Here is a 23031-nt window from a genome sequence, read left to right on the forward strand (position 1 = left end):
GACTGATTTATAAGGAAAGACTGGATCGGCTCGGCTTATACTCACTGGAATTTAGAAGAATGAGAGGGGATCTCATAGAAACGTATAAAATTCTGACGGGACTGGACAGGTTAGATGCAGGAGGAATGTTCCCGATGTTGGGGAATTCCTGAACCAGGGGACACAATCTAAGGATAAGTGGTAAGCCATATAGGACCGAGATGAAGAGGAAAAGTTGTGAACCTGTGGAATTCTCTGCCACAGAAAGTTGTGGAGTCCAGTTCGTTGGACATATTCAAAAGCAAGTTAGATATGGCCCTTACAGCTAAAGGGATCAGGGGGTATGGAGAGAAGGCAGGGGTGGGGTACTGAGGTTGCATGATCAGCCATGATCATATTGAATGGCGGTGCAGACTCGAAGGGCCGAATGGCCTGCTGCTGCACCTATTTTCTATATGTTTCTATGTTTCTATGTTCATGTTTTGGAACTTTGCCTATGTGAAGCAGAGTTTCTAGATAAGGTTCGTGGACTAGAAAACAACAAACCTCCATGGAAAATGAACTATACCTTAAAAAGAAAAAGACTTGGATTTATATAGTGCCATTTATGACCACCAGATGTCTCAAAGCGCTTTACAGCCAATTAAGTACTTTTTGAGTGTAGTCATTGTTGTAATGTGCGAAACGTGGCAGCCAATTGCACACAGCAAACTCTCACAAACAGCAATGTGATAATGAATGGATAATCTGTTTTTGTTATTGTAAAGTCCTGTCCCCTCAGTACAGATTCACACGAGGCATGTAGTGAAGTCAAGGTCACTCTGGACCTGCACCTTTATTTCACCGCTCTGGAATGCTGCACTTGCCTGAGACCTGTCCTTATATACCTGTCTCTTGCAAGTGCATCCCTGGTGGTAAGGTATGCTGGTGGTTACAGGTCATATCTTATTACAGTCATGTATAGCATGTTAGGATACAGTTATATATAATAATGTAAGATACATGACATCACCCTCCCCCAAGGTCTTATTGTCTTTATAGGTTCAGTCTCTCAGGTGGTCTACGCTCTCGCGTGGAGCGTCTGAGTTGTGGTTCAGTTGTTTGCCTTGGTGTCTGTTTTTCTTTGGGTGTGGTTGCTGGTATCTCGCCTGGGCTGTCTGTTTCGATTGGTGTGATTGTTGTTGACTCGCCTGGGCTGTCTGTTGGGATTGCCCTTTCATCAGGTTGTTCCCTTTGTCTGTCCACCAGGTGTGGTGCGAGTTCCACATTGTAGTCTGCCTCTGGTTCTGCAGTGTTGTTGGTAAATCTGCTTTTGACTTGGTCTACATGCCTCCGGCAGGTTTTGCCATTGTCCATTTGTACTTCCAGTAGCCTGTTCCCTTCCTTGCCCGTTACTGTCCCTGCAAGCCATTTGGGACCCCTGCCATAGTTTAGTACAAACACTTTGTCCCCTATTTCATTCCATCTCCCCCTCGAATTTCTGTCATGGTACTCAGTCAGCTTACGGCTCTTTGCCTCAGTGATTTCGTGCATGTCTGGGAGGATTAATGAGAGCCTTGTCTTTAAAGTCCTTTTCATCAACAGTTGCGCAGGGGGGGATCTCAGTCAGTGAGTGCGGACGAGATCTGAATGCCAGCAGCAGTCACGACAGGCGACCCTGCAGCGTGGGACCTTGGATTTTAAGCATGCCTTGTTTAATGATTTGCACTGCTCTCTCCACCTGTCCATTGGAGGCCGGCTTGAACGGTGCCGTCTTGACGTGATTTATGCCGTGGTCAATTATAAAGTCTTGGAATTCTGTGCTGGTGAAGCACGACCATTGTCACTGACCAATATATCAGGGATTCCGTGAGTTGCAAACATGGTTGTGAGGCTCTCCACAGTGGTGGAGGTTGTGCTCGAGTTTAAAATGGTGCATTCGATCCACTTTGAAAATGTATCTACAACTACGAGGAACATTTTGCCCATGAATGGACCCGCATAGTCTACGGGCACCCGCGACCATGGTTTGGTAGGCCAGGGCCAGGAGCTCAGGGGAGCCTCCCTGGGGGCATTGCTGAGTTGGGCACAAATGGTGCACCTTCGGACGCAGAGCTCCAAGTCCGCGTCAATACCAGGCCACCAGACGTGGGATCTGGCTATGGCCTTCATGAGAACGATCCCTAGGTGCTCGCGGTGGAGCTCCCGGACAAATGCCTCTCTGCCTCGCAGAGGCATGACTACTCGGCAGCCCCACATCAGACAGTCTGCTTGTAGTGATAGCTCATGCATGCGCCTGTGAAAGGGTTTTAATTCCTCGGGGCAGGCATCGTGAGCCTCTGCCCAGTCACCGGTTAGGACACATCTTTTTACTAAGGATAACGTGGGGTCGCTGGCCGTCCAGGCTCTGATTTGGCGAGCCATCATGGGCGAACCTGTGGACTCAAAGGCATTGATTGCCATGACTATCTCACAGTCCTGTTCGTCAGACCCTTCAGTGGTCGCCAGGGGTAGCCTGCTGAGCACGTCGGCACAGTTGTCTGTGCCTGGTCTGTGCCTTACGTTATAGTCGTAGGACGCCAGCATGAGTGCCCACCGTTGAATTCACGACAAGGCGTTGGCGTTTATTGCCTTGTTCTCGGATAGGAGGGACGTGAGGGGCTTGTGGTCGGTTTCTAACGCGAACTTGGCCCCGAAAAGTTATTGGTGCATCTTTTTGACACCATACACGCACGTGAGTGCCTCCTTCTCTACCATTCCGTACCCGCGCTCCGCCTGCGAAAGTGAACTGGAGGCATAAGCTATGGGTTGTAATTTGCCCGCACTATTGACATGTTGCAAAACGCACTCGACCCCATAAGCTGACGCATCGCATGCGAGAACTAGCTTTTTACCTGGATCAAAGAAAGTCAAAACACTGTTAGAACACAAAAGGTTGCGTGCCTTATTGAAGGCACGTTCCTGGGCATCCCCTCAAAACCAATCGCACCCCTTTCTGAGTAGCACGTGGAGAGGCTCCAGCAGCGTGCTTAAGTTCTGCATAAAGTTCCCAAAGTAATTGAGTAGCCCGAGAAAGGCGCGCAGTTCTGAGACATTCCAGGGCCTGGGTGCCAGGCGAATTGCTTCTGTTTTGGACTCTGTTGGGCGGATTCCATCAGCGGCAATCCTTCTGCCTAAAACAGGCACTTGGATTTCTTGACTCGTAGGCCTACCCGATCCAACCGCTTTAGTACTTCCTCCAAATTACGGAGATGGGAGTCGGTGTCCCTGCCCATGATAAGTATGTCGTCTTGAAATACAACCGTCCCCGGGATGGATTTGAGCAGACTCTCCATGTTGCGCTGGAATATGGCAGCTGCCGACCTGATGCCGAATGGGCATCGATTGTACATGAAAAGGCCTCGATGTGTGTTGATGGTGGTGAGTAGCTTGGATTCCTCGGTCAATTCTTGCGTCATATACGCAGATGTGAGGTCTAGTTTTGAGAAAAGTTTACCTCCAGCCAATGTGGCAAAAAAGTCCTCCACTCTGGGCAGCGGGTACTGGTCCTGTAGGGAGACTCTGTTTGTTAGATTTGTAGTCCCCACAGATTCGTACGGATCCATCAGGCTTCATGACTGGGACGATGGGACTTGTCCAGTCGCTAAATTCCACAGGTGATATAATGCTTTCCCGCAGAAGCCTGTCTAGTTCGTGTTCAATCTTTTCCCTCATCACATAGGGTACAGCTCTGGCCTTGTGATGGACCGGTCTACCATCCTGTGTGATATAGATTTTGACTTTGGCCCCTTTGAAAGTGCCCACACCTGGCTGAAAGAGATGTTCAAATCGCTTTATAACTGTTGAGCAGGAGGTCCGTTCTTCTAATGACATGGCATGGACACCATCCCATTTCCAGTTTAGTTTTGCCAGCCAGCTTCTCTCCAGCAGTGCTGGGGGGTCTCCGGGGACAATGCACAGGAGAAGTTGGTTCACTGTTCCTTTGTGTGTGACAGAGAGCATGGCGCTGCCGAGGACTGGTACGATTTCTTTGGTGAAAGGTCCTTAGTTTGGTGTCGACCCTTGTGAGTTTTGGTCTGTCTCTTTTATGCGGCCACAGTTGTTCAAATTGTTGAGTGCCCGTGAGAGATTGACTCACTCCCGTATCCAGCTCCATGTTGACAGGTATCCCGTTGAGTAGGACCCTCATCATTATAGGAGGCGTCCTATTGTAGGAGCAGCAGCCATTGATCATGTTGACCCGCTGTACATCGGTATCCTGGGTACTGTCCCCACCGTCTTCTGGTCTGCTTTCTGACCCATCCGATTCGTATACCAGCCGAGCTGCCGTTTTTTTGCACATGTATATTCACAGATCCTGGAAACAGCCTGCTGAAATCGATATCCCCTTGACGAGTGCCCACGCCCACACCTCCAGCACAGACTGCTTGCAAAGAATGAGCTGCGTCTGGTTGATCTCTCTTGAGCTTCTCTCAGTTTGTAGTTGATTGCTCGCATTGTGGGTTGATGAGGTGTGAACGGCCATTCCTGTGGCCCTTGATGGCTTCTGGCGCTACTGCCTGCTGTCGAGAGCCTGTTCTCCCGGTTTTGTCTGTGTGTGGGGGTAGCAGCTTGTTTAGTGCTGTGAACTTCTTGTTCCAATATTTCGTTAGTTGTCGTACCTGCATTGTAAATCAACCTCGTTTATTCTTCCCCTACCAAGAATGTCTGTGCAACCAGTGCTGCTGCCTCTAAGGTCAGGTTCTTGGTCTCTATGAGCTTTCAGAATATGCCTGCATGGCCTATTCCTTCAATGACAAAGTCTCTCAGCATTTCTCTCCTCAGTTCATCAGAGAACTCACATAAACTAGCCAACCTCCGAAGTTCCGTCACGATGTCGGGTATGCTCTGGCCCACACAGCGTCTGTAGTTGTAGAACCTGTGTCTGGCCATGTGTAGGCTGCTCGCTGGCTTCAGGTGGTCTCTTACCAATGTGCTCAATTCTTCAAACGACTTGCTTGCTGGTTTCTCAGGTGCCAGCAGATCCTTCATTAAAGTGTATGTTTTCGAGCCACAGCTGGTCAAGAGATGGGCTCTTCTCTTGTCTGCTTTGTCGTCTGCTAACCAGTCTTTGGTTACAAAGCTTTGCTGGAGCCTTTCTATAAAGTCCTCCCAATTGTCTCCAGCATTATACTTTTCATCTGATCCGTTGTTCGCCATTCTGTGGATTCTGTAATCCCGTAACCCGTCGCCACTGTAAAGTCCTGTCCCCTCAGTACAGATTCACACGAGGTATGTAGTGAAGTCAAGGTCACTCTGGACCTGCACCTTTATTGGAATGCTGCACTTGCCTGAGACCTGTCCTTATATACCTGTCTCATGCAAGTGCACCCCTGGTGGTAAGATATGCTGGTGGTTACAGGTCATATCTTATTACAGTCATGTATAGCATGTTAGGATACAGTTATATATAATAATGTAAGATACATGACACTTATGTTGATTGAGGGATAAATATTAGTTAGGATACTGGGGATAACACCTCTGCTCCTTTTCAAAATAGTGCCCTGGGATCTTTTACATCCCCAAGAAAGCAGACAGGGCCTCGGTTAATCATCTCATCCAAAAGACAGCACCTCCATCAGTGCAGCACTCCCTTGGAGTGTCAGCCTAGATCTATGTACTCAACTCCCTGCAGTGGGGCTTGAACACACAACCTTCTGGCTCAGAGGTGAGTGTACTACCCACTGAGCCACAGCTGACACTTATAGACAAGGGAGGACAATTGTGAAGTATTAATGTTCGTTTTGAAAATGTTAATGAACGCTGAGATGGTTGACTGCAAAAAAGCAAACAGTTTCCATTTGAGTTCAAGTGAGAGACCTGACAACTACAGACCTATTGGCCTCATCTCAATAATCAGAAAATTAATGCTATAAGAATTAGACACATTTTCTGAATATTGTGCCTTCTAGATATTGTGACTAGTCTCCAAGCAGATCCAAATCCATCTACAATCATTTATAGTTATGGGCTTTCTGCCAGTATTCAATCCATTTCAATCAATTAAGTTAGCTTACATGAGAATAGTAACTACGGGCTGAATCTTAACCCCCAAAAACAGGTGAGTCGGGCTCGGCTGAGATGTTAAAAATGTAAAAATCTTAAACCAGACTCCAATCTGCCTCCAACCTGCCCACTTCCGGGTTTAACGTCGGCGGAGCAAGGGTGGGTTGTCCATTTAAATGTTATAATGAGGCTGGTAACCACAGATTTAACCTGCTTCGCATAGGCCAGCCGGGTTTCCCACGCTCCGGGAAACTCAGTAGCTGAAGGGAGGTGAGGACAACTTCAGAGGGAAGGTAAGTGCCTTTACAACACTAAATGTGGGCCAGGAGGAGCAGGAGTGCTTCCCCTCCCAATCAGACTCCCCCACCATACAAAGACCCCCGGGTGTTCGGGGATCGGACCCCTCTTTTCCAGGATCCTATCCCACCCCGGAGTCGGGAATCGGACACCCCCCCCGCCCTCCCGGGGTCGGGGACCGGACCCTCCCTACGCTCCCAGTAGCAGCTGCAGCCTGATCCCCACCCAACTGGGAGCCAATCCTGTCAATCAGGTTGACTTCTGGGGATAAATCTGCAGAAAAAAAACAGGACTTCCAGGTTTCCTGATCGAAATTCTGGCCCCCCCGCTGATGCAACCCATCCCTGCATTTCAAAAGTAATCCATTGGTTGTAAAGCAACTTGGGATGTTCTGAGGAGGTGATAAAGTACTGTATAATTGGAAGTTCTTGCTTATCTTTTCTTTCACCACCTCTGCCTCAGTACAGAGGCTGTGCCAGATGTATGGTATCTTCTCCAGGCTGATCTGCAGCCAACTTCAAGAACTGGAACAGCTCTCCCTGTAGATGTGTTAACATTCTAGGTGACACCTTGTTCCAGATTATACAGGGGATATACTCCGAATCAGCCAGTCTGCTGCACAAAGCAAGTGACAAAGGCTTTCTTTGCGAAGGATAATATAGAATAGAATCATATAATCATACAGCAATGAAGGAGCCCGTTCGGCCCATCGTGCCTGTGCCAACTCTCTGAAAGAGCTACCAATAACTTCCTCTCCCCTGCTCTTTCCTGATAGCCATGCAAATCTTTCCTTTCCATTTGGAGCAGAGATCCAATTCCCTTTTGAAAGTTACTATTGAATCTACTTCTATCACCCTTTCAGGCAGTGCATTCCAAATCATAACAACTCATTAAGTAAAACAAATTCTCATCTCCCCCCTGGCTTTTTTGCCAATTATATTATATATCTGTGTCCTCTGGTTACCACCCCACCTGCCAGTTGAAACACTTTCTCCTTATCTTCTCTTTCAAAACACCTCATTATTTTGAACATCACTATTAAATCTCCCCTTAACCTTCCCTGCTCTGAGGAGAACAATCCCAGCTTCTCTAGTCTCTCCACATAACTGAAACCCTTCATTCCTGGTGCCATTCTAGAAAATTTCAGCTGCATCGCCTCCAAGACCTTGATGTCCTTTCTAAAGTTCGGGGTTCAGAATAGGACACAATACTGCAGCTCAGGTCTAACCAGTGACTTACAAAGGTTTAGCATAACTTCCTCGCTTTTGTACTCTACTACCTCTCTTTACAAAGTCAAGCATCCCATATGCTTTTTTTTTTCCAAACAGCTTTATCAACTTGTCCTGCCACCTTCAAAGATTTGTTGATATGTTCATCATTTCTGCTGAGACAAGCTCTACAGGACACAGAACATTGCTCAGGTGCTAAGGCTCCCAGAAGTAAAGCAATTGGTAGATAGCACCATGTACCACATGCCCATTGAGACTAGTTCATCAATGCCTTTGTCACCTCGAGATCTGACTATTCCTGGTTAGCCTCCCACATTCTACCCTACGTAAACTAGAAGTGTTCCAAAACTCGCACCAAGTCCCACTCACCCATCACCCCTGTGCTCGCTGACCTACATTGGCTTCCGGTTAATCAACGCCTCAATTTCAAAATTTTCAACCTTATTTTCAAATAACTCCATGGCCTCGCCCCTCCCTATCTCTGTAATTTCCTCCACCCCCCCCCCCCCCGAGATGTCTGCGCTCCCTCTAATTCTTCCCTCTTGAGCATCCCTGATTATAATCGCTCAACCATTGGTGGCCGTGCCTTCCGTTGCCTCGGCCGCAAGCTCTGGAACTTCCTGCCTAAACCTCTCCGCCTCTCTACCTCTCTTTCTTCCTTCAAGACGCTCCTTAAAACCTACCTCTATGACTAAGCTTTAGGTCACCTGCACTAATTTCTACTTATGCGGCTCGATGTCAAATTTTTAATCTCATAATACTCCTGTGAAGTGCCTTGGGACGTTTCATTATATTAAAGGCGCTATATAAATACAAGTTGTTGTTGTTGTAGTTTTGGAGCGGGTGCCCTGGCAATCTACTTTCCACCATCTTCATGCAGCAGCGGGTCCACTTTGCCAACCATCAAACAAGAGGTCGGTTCTGTACCGCACTGCCACAGTCCATTCTTGTGCCTTCAAACTGGGTTTAATTCACTTTGATCTTCCCATCCCATACATCCCCAGTCATAAGCTTCGGCAAGAGTCAACCAACATTTAAAATTCAGTTTTATAAAGGCTGAAGTAATATTTGTCTCCAGATGCAACCACCTTTAAGTGCGTACTTCCCTTTAAAATTTGAGTCCAATTTTGCATGGCCCTCTTTCAGTTAGCTGCTTGGCATAGACCAAAACTGAGCTGGGAGCTTGCATCAATGAGTACAATGAGTGGAGCCTGTGAAATTGGGCAGATTTAGCTCTGTAAAATGTGGGTTAGCTTGAGCCAGCAGTTAGCTTTTATTAGGATCGCAAATCAGCGTTATGTTTGGATACAGATGCGTAGGTTTTATTAATATATAAATAACTTCCTTTTGTGAATTGACTTATTATTTTGGAGCTCCTCTTGTCCATGTTTGTTAAAACTTCATTTCAGCAGCAATATTATAATATTCATAGACAGATGATGGTCTGAGGCATTGAAACAAATCATCTCAAAGGAATAAACCTTCAAAGCAGGGGTAAAATCATTTTTATATACACGAATATGTATCTATATAGAATTACATAGGATATACGACACAGATACAGGTAATTCAGCCCAAACAGTCCATCCTAGCGTTTATGCTCCACTTGAGCCTCCTCCTGTCTTTTCTCATCTAACTCTATCAGCATAACCCTCTATCCCCTTCTCCCTGATATGCTTGTCCAGCCTCCCTTTAAATGCATCTACACTATTCACTTCAACCACTCCCTGTGGTAGCGAGTTCCACAATCTCACCGCTCATTGGGCAAAGAAGTTTCTTCTGAATTGCCTTGGTGACTATCTTCATAGGCAGTCCCTCGAAATCGAGGAAGACTTGTTTCCACTCCCAAATGAGTTCTTTGATGGCTGAACAGTCCGATACGAGAGCCACAGACCCTGTTACAGGTGGGACAGACATTCGTCGAGGGAAGGGGTCGGTGGGGCCGGTTTGAGGCTCGCTCCTTCCGCTGCCTGCACTTGGCTTCTTCATGTTCTTTGCGTTGAGACTTGAAGAACTCAATGGCCTCCCAGATGTACTTACTCCACCTCGGGCGGTCTTCGGCCAGGGTCTCCCAGGGGTCAGTGGTGATGTCGCACTTAACCAGGGAGGCTTTGAAAGTGTCCTTATAACGTTTCTGCTGTCCTCCTTTGGCTCGTTTACCATGAAGGAGCTCCGCATAAAGGATTTGCTTAGGGAGTCTCGTATTTGGCCTGCCCAGCGAAGCTGATCGAGTGTGGTCAGTGCTTCAATGCGAGGGATGTTAGCCTGATAGAGGACACTGATGTTGGTGACTATCTTATATTGATAGAAAGATAGAAACATAGAAATTAGGTGCAGGAGCAGGCCATTCGGCCTTTCCAGCCCGCATCGCCATTCAATAAGATCATGGCTGATCATTCACCTCAGGAGCCCTTTCCTACTTTCTCTCCATACCCCCTGATCTCTTTGGCCGTAAGGGCCATATCTAACTCCCTTTTGAATATATCTAACGAACTGGCCTCAACAACTCTCTACGGTAGGGAATTCCACAGGTTAACCACTCTCTGAGTGAAGAAGTTTCTCCTCATCTCAGTCCTAAATGGCTTACCCCTTATTCTTGGACTGTGACCCCTGGTTCTGGACTTCCCCAACATTGGGAACATTCTTCCTGCATCTAACCTGTCCTATCCCGTCAGAATTTTATATGTTTCTATGAGATCCCCTCTCATTCTTCTAAACTCCAGTGGATACAAGCCCAGTTGATCCAGTCTCTCCTCATATGTCAGTCCTGCCATCCCGGGAATCAGTCTGGTGAACCTTCGCTGTACTCCCTCAATAGCAAGAACGTCCTTCCTCAGATTAGGAGACCAAAACTGAACACAATATTCCAGGTGTGGCCTCACCAAAGCTTTGTACAACTGCAGTAAGATCTCCCTGCTCCTATACTCAAATCCTCTATCTATGAAGGCCAACATGACATTTGCTTTCTTCACCGCCTGCTGTACCTGCATGCCAACTTTCAATGACTGATGTACCATGACACCCAGGTCTCGTTGCACCTCCCCTTTTCCTAATCTGTCACCATTCAGATAATAGTCTGCCTTCCTGTTTTTGCCCCCAAAGTGGATAACCTCACATTTATCCACATTATATTGCATCTGCCATGCGTTTGCCCACTCACCTAACCTGTCCAAGTCACCCTGCAGCCTCTTAGCATCCTCCTCACAGCTCACACCACCACCCAGCTTAGTGTCATCTGCAAACTTGGAGATATTACATTCAATTCCTTCATCGAAATCATTGATGTACATTGTAAATAGCTGGGGTCCCAGCACCGAATCCTGCGGCACCCCACTGGTCACTGCCTGCCATTCTGAAAAGGACCCGTTTATTCCGACTCTCTGCTTCCTGTCTGCCAACCAGTTCTCTATCCACGTCAATACATTACCCCCAATACCATGTGCTTTCATTTTGCACGCTAATCTCTTGTGTGAGGCCTTGTCAAAAGCCTTTTGAAAGTCCAGATACACCACATCCACTGGTTCTCCCTTGTCCACTCTACTAGTTACATCCTCAAAAAATTCCTGAAGATTTGTCAAGCATGATTTCTTTTTCATAAATCCATGCTGACTTGGACCAATCCTGTCACTGCTTTCCAAATGCGCTGCTATTTCATCTTTAATAATTGGTTCCAACATTTTCCCCACCACTGATGTCAGGCTAACTGGTCTATAATTCCCTGTTTTCTCTCTCCCTTCTTTTTTATGAAAGTGGTGTTACATTAGCTACCCTCCAGTCCATAGGAACTGATCCAGAGTCAATAGAATGTTGGAAAATGATCACCAATGCAACCACTATTTCTAGGACCACTTCCTTAAATACTCTGGGATGCAGCCTATCAGGCCCTGGGGATTTATTGGTGCTCAATCCCATCAATTTCCCTCACACAATTTCCCGACTAATAAGGATTTCCTTCAGTTCCTCCTTTTCGCTAGACCCTCGAAGCCCTAGTATTTCCGGAACGTTATTTGTGTCTTCCTTAGTGAAGACAGATCCAAAGTATTTGTTCAATTAGAGTGTCATTTCTTTGTTCCCCATTATGAATTCACCTGATTCTGACTGCAAAAGACCTTTTTCATTCTTCATTAATCTTTTTCTCTTCACATATCTATAGAAGCTTTTGCAGTCAGGTTTTATGTTCCCTGCAAGCTTCCTCTCATACTCTTTTCCCCCCTTCTAATTAGAACCTTTGTCCTCCTCTGCTGAATTCTAAATGTCTCCCAATCCTCAGGTTTGCTGCTTTTTCTGGCCAATTTATATGCCTCTTCCTTGGATTTAACATTACCCCTAATTTCCCTTGTTAGCCACGGTTGAGCTACCTTCCCTGTTTTATTTTTACTCCAGACAGGGATGTGCAATTGTTGAAGTTCGTCCTTGTAATCTATAAATGTCTGCCATTGCCTATCAACTGTCAACCCTTTAAGTATCATTTGCCAGTCTATCCTAGCCAATTCACGTCTCATAGCATCGAAGTTGCCTTTCCTTAAGTTCAGGACCCTCGTCTCTGAATTAACTGTGTCACTCTCCATCTTAATAAAGAATTCTACCATATTATGGTCACTCTTCCCCAGGGGGCCTCGCACAACAAGATTGCTAATTACTCCTCTCTCATTACACAACACCCAGTCTAGGATGGCCAGCTCTCCAGTTGGTTCCTCAGCATATTGGTCTGGAAAGAATTTCCTAATACACTCCAGGAACTCCTCCTCCAGCATTGCTACCAGCTTGGTTAGCCCAATCTATATGTAGATTAAAGTCGCCCATGATAACTGCTGTACCTTTATTGCACGCATCCTTAATTTCTTGTTTGATGCCATCCCCAACCTCACTACTACTGTTTGGTGGTCTGTACACAACTCCCATTAGCGTTTTCTGCCCTTTGGTATTCCGCAGCTCTACCCATACAGATTCCACATCATCCAAGCTAATGTCCTTTCTTACTATTGCGTTTATTTCCTCTTTAACCAGCAAAGCTACCCCATCTCCTTTTCCTTTCTGTCTATCCTTCCTGAATGTTGAATACCCTTGGATGTTGAGTTCACAGCCTTGGTCACCCTGGAGCCATGTCTCAGTAATCCCAATTATATCATAATCATTAATAGCTGCCTGCGCAGTTAATTTATCCACCTTATTACGAATACTCCTCGCATTGAGGCACAGAGCCTTCAGGCTTGTCTTTTTAGCACTCTTTGTCCCTTTAGAATGTTGCTGTAATGTGGCCCTTTTTGTTTTTTGCCTTGGGTTTCTCTGCCCTCCACTTTTACTATTCTCCTTTCTATCTTTTGCTTCTGCCCCCATTTTATTTCCCTCTGTTTCCTTGCATTGGTTCCAATCCCCCTGCCATATTAGTTTAACCCCTCCCCAACAGCACTAGCAAACACTCCCCCTAGGACATTGGTTCCGGTCCTGCCCAGGTGCAGACCGTCCGGTTTGTACTGGTCCCACCTCCCCTAGAACCGGTTCCAATGTCCCAGGAATTTGATGGCCTCTAGTTGTGCTCTTCCCCACAAGTGGAAACATTCTCTCTGTATCCACTCTTTCAAAACCTTTCATAATTTTAAAGACCTCTATTAGGTCACCCCTCAGCCTTCATTTTTTTGAGAGAAAAGCGAGCCAACCTGTTCATCCTTTCTGTGAGTAGAAACATTTGTACACCTGTGTACAAATCATTGTTTTGCATTTAAACAAAAATGTTGCCTAGAGAGATACAACAGTAGAATATGCAGTATGTGTCATTTCTTTTTTTAACCTCAGCCAAGATACTACTCATACAGCAACCAAAAATTTAATGTTGGCACTGTTTCCTTGCTGGATGGAGAACTGAGCCTTCGTTCAGTTTGCAACCAATTAGGGCTCAATTTAAGAGATTCAGATATTCCTCTCTCCTCAGGCACTAAGCGAGGTGAAATGCACCCGACTTGCCTGTATTTCAGATTGAGGTCATTAACACTGCGCTGGTTTGTTCCCCAATGTAAGCCCACCCCACCCCGGCAGTGGTCTGCCTCCAGAATCAGGGAGTGGTAATCCAGCCACTGCTGTGTGATTGAGCAGTAATAATGGCTGCTTGCTGCAGGGCCCTCTGATTACTGTCCGAAAACAGCAGTCAGAAGCCTCCAGCCCTGAAGATCTTCCTGACCCTCATCCATGCTTTTGTACCTCTCGACTTGACTACTCCAAAGCACTCCTGGCTGGCCTCCTACATGCTACCCAACGTAAACTTGAGATCATTCAAAACTCGGCACCAAGCCCCGCTTACCCATCACTCCTGTGCTTGCCGATTTTCATTGGCTACCAGTTAAGCAACGCCACGATTTCAAAATTCTCCTCCTTGTTTACAAATCCCTCCATGGCCTCGTCCCTCCTCTTGAGCATCCCTGATTATAAATGCTCAACCACTGGCCATGCTTTCAGCTGCCTAGGCTCCAAGCTCTGGAACTCCCTCCCTAAACCTTTCCACCTCTCTCGCCTCCTTTAAGACGCTCCTTAAAATTTACCTCTTTGACCAAGGTTTTGGTCATTTGCCGTGATTTTTTCTTACGTGGCTCGGTGTCAAATGTCCTGTGAAGCAACCTGGGACATTTTACTACATTAAAGGCACTATATAAATACAAATTGTTGTTGACGCTGTAAGAGAAGGCGCCTATATTCTTGTGGGCTCCAGCAGGTGGCAACTAGGCCCTGCTCAAGCTAAGCAGGCAGAGTACAAGGCCTGATGCTTGTTGCTTCTGGGAGCTGCTCCCACTGGACATCCAGGAGGGCATCAGGACCCTCTCACCGACCTTACATACTGCTACAATAACGGACACACAGGTACTCCACGCCCCTCAGCAAAAGCACTCGCAATCTCCAGACAATGCCAAGGGGCAGAGATTCGGCATCACAAGTCTGGCCCCTTTTCCCGCTGCTTTGCTCCACACACCATAGATGGGAGGGGGCAGAGGGATTCCCAGGCCAGGACTTCCTGAATCCTAAGCCAAGTGGGACATCAGTAGGTTAGTACAGAGAGTTGGACCAGCCACGGAAGTTGGGGCCGTGGTCTAGACCTCTGAAGGAAGAAAGAGTTTTCCAGAAGAAGTCAGCCTCCTTGCAAAGAGCCAAGGCAGCTCTGGTGATTTCTGTCTGAAGAGGCCCCAGCCTAATCAACTCCGTCAGATCTGACACCCTCTGGGCTCTGAGATACACCCTTAGTGTTGCAGGCAGCCACTGGGGATATTTAAATTCGGTGACCACTGTGATATATTCACAGAGCACAAGCACACACAGCTTCCTACATGGTAGGCAGCTCTCTCGGAAGCCTCCAGAATCTGCCTGGTTCTGTTTATTATTAACCCTGCAGTTGCAGTACACAATACGTCCACATTCACAGTGTGGAGCTACAAACATTACAAGCTTACAGACATTACACTTCTCCCTCCTTAATGAAGAAGTTATTACAACAAAAATCATACATAACTTTCATGTTTATGCATAACACGGGATATAAACTTATTTTTTTTTCCAAATTTACAAATTTAACTTTACCACTTGTTTTCTGTTTCGAAGAGGATACCTTCGCTCTCGAACAGAACCTTCCAAACATGATGTCGAATCTAAACTCATTCGAAGCTCATCCTGAGAAACGTTTTCCTCCACGGAATTTCCTTGCTTTTCATTTGAACTCACTCTAACTTCAGGCTCTTTGTTTTCCTGACTCAGACTCAGACTTTCATTCTGATTCTCTCCTAGATTTGTTTTCAGTACATTGGATTTAGGATTTGCTACTGGTATATCAAAATTATCTGATGAGTCAGAAATAATTGAATCATTCCCACCTTCAACTCCTTCCATGTCTGTAGGTAAAATATGATCAATATGAACAAACCTAACCTGTTCATTATCAAACATCTTTAGCACTCTTCCTGGTAACCACTTTAACCATTTATGGTGATGGTTCTTCACTCTCACCTTCTGGTTTAATTTCACACTTCTCTCTTTTACTCTACATATATCATGATTCTCTTTCTGTCTTAATTGTGTCTCTTCTACGGACTGTGCCAAATTTGGTTTTAACAACGAGAATCTGGTTCGTGGCTGTCGTTTGAGAAACAACTCTGCTGGTGTTCTACCAGTAGTTGTATGAGGAGTATTTCGATATGTAATCAAAAAATTAGCCAATTTGTGATCCAATGACTAGATGAGTATTTATAGTCAAACATGACTTGGACTCCTCATCTAGTTCAAGCTGTAAGTAGGCATTCGTAAGATCCAGTTTTGAGAAGATCTGACCACCTGTCAGTGTTGTGAACAAATCTTCTATATTCGGCAAAGTATTGGGGACATTACCCTCTAGAACCTGGTTTACGCTTACTTTATAATCACCACACAATCTTACCTTATCATCGGATTTAGGTACAACAATAATTACATCGATAATGTTCTCTGTCTCAAGTCTTTTGAGTTCTTGCTCAACTTTCTCCTTGAGTGCATATGGTATGGAACGTGGCTTGTAGTAAACCGATCTAGTGTCCTTCTGTACCCTGACACTCACTTTGAAGCCTTGGATCGGACTGCCCGTTTCGCAGAACACTTTCGTATACTTCTTGATAACCTCATCCGTTGATGAAAATCTCGCTTCCACACAGAAAATCTTACTCCAATCCAGTTTCAGTGAGCTCAACCAATTTCTTCCTAGTAAGGCAGACTTGTCTCCTTTCACTACTATTAGAGACAGGTTCTGAAATTGATCTTTATATTTCACTGGTACGATGATACAACCTACCACAGGAATTTTCTCTCTCGAGTAGCCTCGCAGCTCCATCTTGGATTTCTCCAGTTGGAAATCATGCAATTTGTCGAGGTACAGCGACTCCGGTACTACACTCACGGATGCACCCGTGTCAATTTCTATTGGTATCTTGAATCCCGCAACATCTATGTGGATTTTGATGCTTTCCGAATCGCTGTCCGTTAACCTCGTGCTCCTGATGACGTGAAACTCTAACATCTCCTCGTCCTGTTGTTGTTCTTCCATGCTATGTAGTCTCTTGAGATTTCTACTCATAGCTTTGAACGCTGGACTCATAGCTTTAAAAGCTAGTTTACCCTTCAGTCGGCATGCCTTCGCAAGATGCCCAGTCTTTCTGCAGAAGAAACACTCTGTCTTCACGTATGGACAACTTTGAGCAATGTGTTGTCCCAGGCACCTATAGCATGACTTTGATGCTCTGGTAGAATTTCCAGTTTCTGAGACTTTGGGCCCCCACCATCTTTTACTTTTAACCTGCAGGTGATTTACCTCAGTTGACTGACGACCGTAATCATTATTTAATTCTCGGGAATATTGTTCGGCCATGCCCATCGACCTCGCTGTCTGACAAGCAATCTCAAAAGTCAAGTCATCCTTCGTCAATAACTTCCTTCTGATCGCATCATTTTTCACCCCACAAACAAAACGATCCCGTAATGCTTGGTTTTGAAAGTTTCCAAAATTATAGTGCATCGATAGCTTTTTTAATGCTATGATGTAATCACTGATTATTTAATCACTGATTATTTAATCAGCCTTTTAATTCCGAATCCCGAAACGATAGCTTTCAGCAATTTCTAACGGTTTGGGGTTATAGTGCTGCTCCAGCTTTGTTAAAATCTCTTTAAGCATTGTGTCCTTTGGCTCGTCAGGCACAAGCAGATTTACAAGGGTTTTGTACAATGCCGGACCCGCCTCCAATAAGAAGATCGCTTTCTTGCGTTCCAACACAGCCCGGTTCTGGACTGCATTGTCTGGAACTTCGATTATGTTATTTGCAGTGAAATACATTTCTAGCCGATTCACATATGCTTTAAAACGTTCCCGGTCGTGTCTATATTCCCCCAAATGTCCGAATACACCTGCCATTTTAATCTCTAGCTGTTCACACCATGTGCTGTATTTTACCGTAGATTTTGTAGCTTTTTCCAAAGACAGAAACTTCCAAAATCTCTCTGTTGGCTGGCTGAATTCTTCACCAACAAAATTTAAGCTTTAAATCATCTGAAAAATCCCATCTCATCGCCAAATCTGATATATTCACAGAGCACAAGCACACACAGCTTCCTACATGGCAGGCAGCTCTCTCGGAAGCCTCCGGAATCTGCCTGGTTCTGTTTATTATTAACCCTGCAGTTGCAGTACACAATACGTCCAATCCACAGTGTGGAGCTACAAATATTACAAGCTTACAGACATTACAACGTCAATCAGAGGTTGCTGGCAGACGAATCCTGGCACCAAAGGGTTTTCAGTTTCGTTATTATTAAACTAAAGTAAGCCAGAAAAAATATTGCAGTTAAAGTACATTTAGTAAAATATAAAATAAAAGGCCCAACAGTTAAAATAAAAGAAAGAGACACTGGAGAAGGAAGAATAAATAGTCAATGAGGTAGAGAACTGCGTTTAAAGGTAGTGCAAGTTGGACAATCACCACTACTGCGTTGTAGCCCTGTCTTTGGCCCACATTCAATCCAAGAGTGGCTATCTGATGGGTGCTCGGGACCAGTGAATTTAGCCTATAGTTATATAGATGTAAAGGACTGGAACTATACGGCAGGTCTATTGATATTGGTTCTATCGGAACTGGAAAATGGAAGATAAGCAAACCCCATTATTGGATTGAGCAAAATGGCAGGGGTGGGAGGAGAAAAGGGGAGAGCAACAGGCAAAAGTCAAGAGGCAAGTATGCTAACTCCAGTCACGCAGTGGCAATTAATGGGTTAGTTAATGCATGCTGACTAAAATGCTGGAAACAAGTGGAAACCGGTGATGATACACGAAGATCATCTTAGTGGGAGAGGGAAATGATGGATATAATGGGCTGTATTCACAGGGGGACATCAGATATGGATCCGACCACCCGTACCGTTACTAATAAGCCTTACTTACCAAGATCAAGATGGATGTCGGGAACAAATGAATTGAGAAAGAACATGAAGATAACGAATCCCAAAACAGTTGAGCATTTCACCAGAAGGGCTTTGTCCATTATCCTGTACTGCAAAAACAAAATCAATAAAAAAATAATCTGTGTGTAAAAATTGCAGCTAACTTCATAAAATCAGTGGGGCTGAAAAGAAAAATCAAACCATATTATCAGATCCTGGTCTCTGTGCTCAGAAGGAAAGACGGCAGAGTAATCCAGGCACAGGGCCATCCGACAAGCAATAATTCTCCTCAGAGTTTTGACATGCTGAAAATCAATTTTTGATCATTTTTAAAACTAATATTTTTTTTAATGGTAACCGGAGACCAAGAGCAGACTTTCGGCCCCATGATACACAAGTTCAAAATTTCTGCATGGTTTCTTATATTACTACTGCCAAATGGATTTTCTTTTTTAGAAAATCTCTTCAAGCAACAAGCGATTTTACAATTTTTTTTCCTCACTAACAAATCTCATTATTTCTCAATTGCCTGTTCTCCAGTGGCCACACAGCAACATTAGCTAACATGAGCGAGTAAAAATGGAATTGCTCAGCCGTGTGCTTGAATGCTTCAGAAACGTATGTGCTTTTGTTTTTATAGCATTGATTTTTTTTTTCTGTTTCCCAAAGTTAATTTTGTGTTCAAAAGAGTGAATAACATCTGCAATGAGAAAAAAGTCAATCAATTTTGACTTTTTCACACCGAGGGGTTGGGCTGGGGTCAGGGGGCGGATGTTGAAAAATGTTAAATCTCAAATCCGCCTCCAAACCACCCACTGGCATTTTTAATGGAGGTGGGATGGGGGCTGGGGGGGCAGGGGATGTGTGAGGGGGAGGGAGGGAAACCAACCTGCTCCCAGGCGTTGGTTGGCTATTTAAATAATATAATGAGAATCCGTGCCTTGTACTTAACCCGTTTTCCAGATTTATCACTGGCTGGTCTTGTTGCCCAGGCCTCAGGAAACTTGGCAGCTAAAAGGAGGTGAGGACAAGTTCAAGGAAAAGGTAGCAGGAGTGCTTCCCCTCAGCCCACCAAGTTTACCTGGTTCCCTGCGCAATATCAGACCCACCCACTCCCCCACGATCAGATCCCACCCCCCCACCACCGACCTCGGATTAGGGGTTGTTCCCCCCCCCCCGCCAACACCACCCATCCCGGATCCCAGATCAAGGATCGGACCCCCTCCCTAGATCAGCAACCAACCCCTCAATGGTATAGGATTTTATTAATATATGATTTATAGGCAGATGTGTGCCAACTGTGAATGGGATGGATGCATGCCCAAATTCCTTTGTACTTAGGATTCTTACCATCAGAGAAAGGAAACTTTAAAACCAACAAATCGCATTTGAACCCTGTTCCTTGAGTAAAAAGTGATCTATTCATTGTGCCGCCCAGTCGCTCAGCAATGGTGCCTTTTCCAACATATATATATGCCAGAAGGAATAAATTGCAGGGCTATGGGGAGAGAGCAGTGGAGTGGGACTAATTGGTGAGCTCCTCCAAAGAGCCGGCACAGGTACAATGGGCTGAATGACCTCCTTCTGTGCTGTATGATTCGAGGAAAAATAATCAGCCAAAAGTCATAGTCCATATCCGTAACAATGACATAAGTAGAAAGAGGGATGAGGTCCTGCAGGGAGAGTTTAGCGATCTAGGAGAGAGATTAATAAGCAGGACCCCAAAAAGTAGTAATCTCGTGGTTATTGCTGGTGCCATGTGCAAGTGAGTACAGAAATAGGAGGATAGAGAACATGAATGCGTGCCTGGAGAGATGGTGCAGGGGGGAGAGCTTTAGATTCCGAAGGCATTAGAAACATAGAAACATAGAAAATAGGTGTAGGAGTAGGCCATCCGGCCCTTCGAGCCTGCAGCACCATTCAATAAGATCATAGCTGATTATTCTTTCAGTACCCTGTTCCTGCTTTCTCTCCATACCCCTTGATCCCTTTAGCTGCAAGGGCCAGATCTAACTCCCTCTTGAATATATCCAATGAACTGGCATCAACAACGCTCTGCGGTATGGAATTCCACAGGTTAACAACTCTCTGAGTGAAGAAATTCCTCCTCATCTCAGTCCTAAATGGCTTACCCCTGTGTCCCTTGGTTCTGGACTTCCCCAACATCAGGAACATTCTTCCTGCATCTAACCTGTCCAGTCCCGTCAGAATTTTATATGTTTCTAATGTTTCTATGAGATCCCCTCTCATCCTTCTAAACTCCAGTGAATATAGGCCCAATCGATCCAGTCTCTTCTCATATGTCAGTCCTGCCATCCCGGGAATCAGTCTGGTGAACCTTCGCTGCACTCCCTCAATAGCAAGAACGTCCTTCCTCAGATTAGGAGACCAAAACTGAACACAATATTCTTTCTGGGGGAATTGGGACCTGTATAAGCCAGACGGGTTGCACCTGAACAGAGCCAGGACCAGTATCCTCGTGGGAGGGTTTGCTAGTACTTTTGGGAAGAGTTTAAACTAGCTTGGCAGGGGGCTGGGAACCTAAGAATAGATTCAGTGGAGAGAGAAGCAAAGCTGGAATTGGGCGGCAGAAAAGTAGAAAGTGAATTTGGAAGATAAAGGAAACAAGGGCTGGAAAATAGGCAACAAGGGAGTTTGGCACCACTAAATGGCATATACTTCAATGCAAGGAATATAGGGAATAAGGCAGATGAGCTGAGAGCACAGATAGACACTTGAGAGTACGATATTATAGCCATTACTGAGACATGGCTGAAAGAAGGACAGGTATGGAAGCTCAACATTCCTGGTTACAGGGTTTTCAGACGGGATAGAGAGGGGGTAAAAAAGGAGGGGAGCTCATAGTATTAATCAAAGAAACAATTACAGCTGTGAGAAGGGATGATATGTTAGAGGGGTCATCAAACAAGGCCATATAGGTTGAATTGAAGAACAAAAAAAGGGTGATCACACTACTGGGAGTGTACTATAGACCCCCAAACAGTCAGAGGAAGATAGAAGAACAAATATATGGGAAAATTGCTGTGAAATGCAAAAACTATAGAGCTATAATATTGGGGGATTTCAACTATGCTAATAGTAACTGGGAAAAAAGCAGTGTAAATGGTACAGAGGGAGTGGAATTCCTAAAATGCTTTCAGGAGAACCCCTTTAGCCAGTATGTAACAAGCCCAACAAGGGAGTGAGTGGTTCCAGCCTTGGCTTTGGGGAATAATGAGGGGCAGGTAGAAGGGGTATCAGTGGGAGAGCATTTTGGTGCTAGTGATCATAATTCAGTAAGATTTAGGGTAGTTATGGAAAAGGACAAAGGTGGACCAGGATTAAAAGTTCTTAATTGGGGTAAAGCCAATTTTGCTGAGCTGAGATGGGATTTGGCCAAAGTAGACTGGAAATGATTACTTGATGGTAAATCAGTGTCAGAGCAGTGGGAGGCATTAAAGGAGGGCACAGAGCAAGTATGTTTCCTTAAAAAAAGAGTGGGGCTAACGAATCCAGAGCCCCCTGGATGTCAAGGGACATACAGGGTAAGATAAAGAAAAAAAGGGAAGCTTATGACAGATACCAAGAATGCAATATTGCAGGAACTCTAGAGGAGTATAAGAAGTGCAAGGGTGAAATTAAAAAAGATATTAGTAAAGCAAAGATAGAGCATGAAAGAAAGTTGGCAAGTAAAATTCGGGAAAATCCAAAGATGTTTTATAAATACATTAAGAGCAAGAGGATAACTAAAGGAAGAGTGGGGCCTATTAGAGACCATAAAGGAAATCTGTGTGTGGAGGCAGAAGACGTGGGTATGATTCTTAATGAATACTTTGCATCTGTTTTCACAAAAGAGAGGGCGATGCAGACTTTGCAATGAGGGAGGAGGAGTGTGAAATATTAGATGCAATAAACATAGTGAGAGAGGAAGTATTAAGGGGTTCAGCAGTTTTGAAAATGGATAAATCCCCAGGCCCGGATGAAATATATCCCAGGCTGTTAAGAGAAGCAAAAGAGGAAATAGCAGAGGCTAGTTTCATCATTTTCCAGTCCTCTCTTGTGACAGGTGTGGTGCCAGAGGACTGCTAATGGTGTACCTTTGTTTAAAAAGGGAGAAAGGGATACAGCAAGTAATTACAGGCCAGTCAGTCTAACCTCGGTGGTGGGAAAATTATTGGAAAAAATCCTGAGGAACAGGATAAATCTTCATTTGGAAAGATATGATTTAATCAAGGACAGTCAGCATGGATTTGTTAAGGGAAAGTCGGGTCTGACTAAGTGGATTGAATTTTTCGAGGAGGTAACCAGGAGGGTCAATGAGGAAAGTGCGTATGATAAGGTCCCACATGGGAGACTAGTCTCGAAAGTAAAAGCCCATGGGATCCAGGGCAAAGTGGCAAGTTGTATCCAAAATTGGCTCAGAGGCAGGAAGCAAAGGGTAATGGTTGATAGGTGTTTTTGTGACTGGAAGGCTATGTGCAATTGGGATCCGCAGGGCTGAGTGCTGGGTCCCTTGATTTTTATGGTATATATAAATTGTAAAGTCCTGTCCCCTTAGTACAGA

At 45.1% G+C, this 23031-nt stretch overlaps 1 protein-coding gene across 1 annotated transcript in view; it reads right to left on the minus strand.

Moving 5' to 3' along the window:
• Positions 1-23031, minus strand: part of oca2 (oculocutaneous albinism II) — a 692205-nt gene that overhangs the window by 228077 nt on the left and 441097 nt on the right. The window contains exon 17 of the mRNA XM_070891615.1: positions 18469-18577. Coding sequence (XP_070747716.1) covers positions 18469-18577 — 109 coding nt within the window. The remainder of the gene's footprint in view (positions 1-18468; positions 18578-23031) is intronic.

The sequence above is a fragment of the Pristiophorus japonicus genome, chromosome 10 (assembly GCF_044704955.1).
Source record: "Pristiophorus japonicus isolate sPriJap1 chromosome 10, sPriJap1.hap1, whole genome shotgun sequence".
Taxonomy (NCBI): domain Eukaryota; kingdom Metazoa; phylum Chordata; class Chondrichthyes; family Pristiophoridae; genus Pristiophorus; species Pristiophorus japonicus.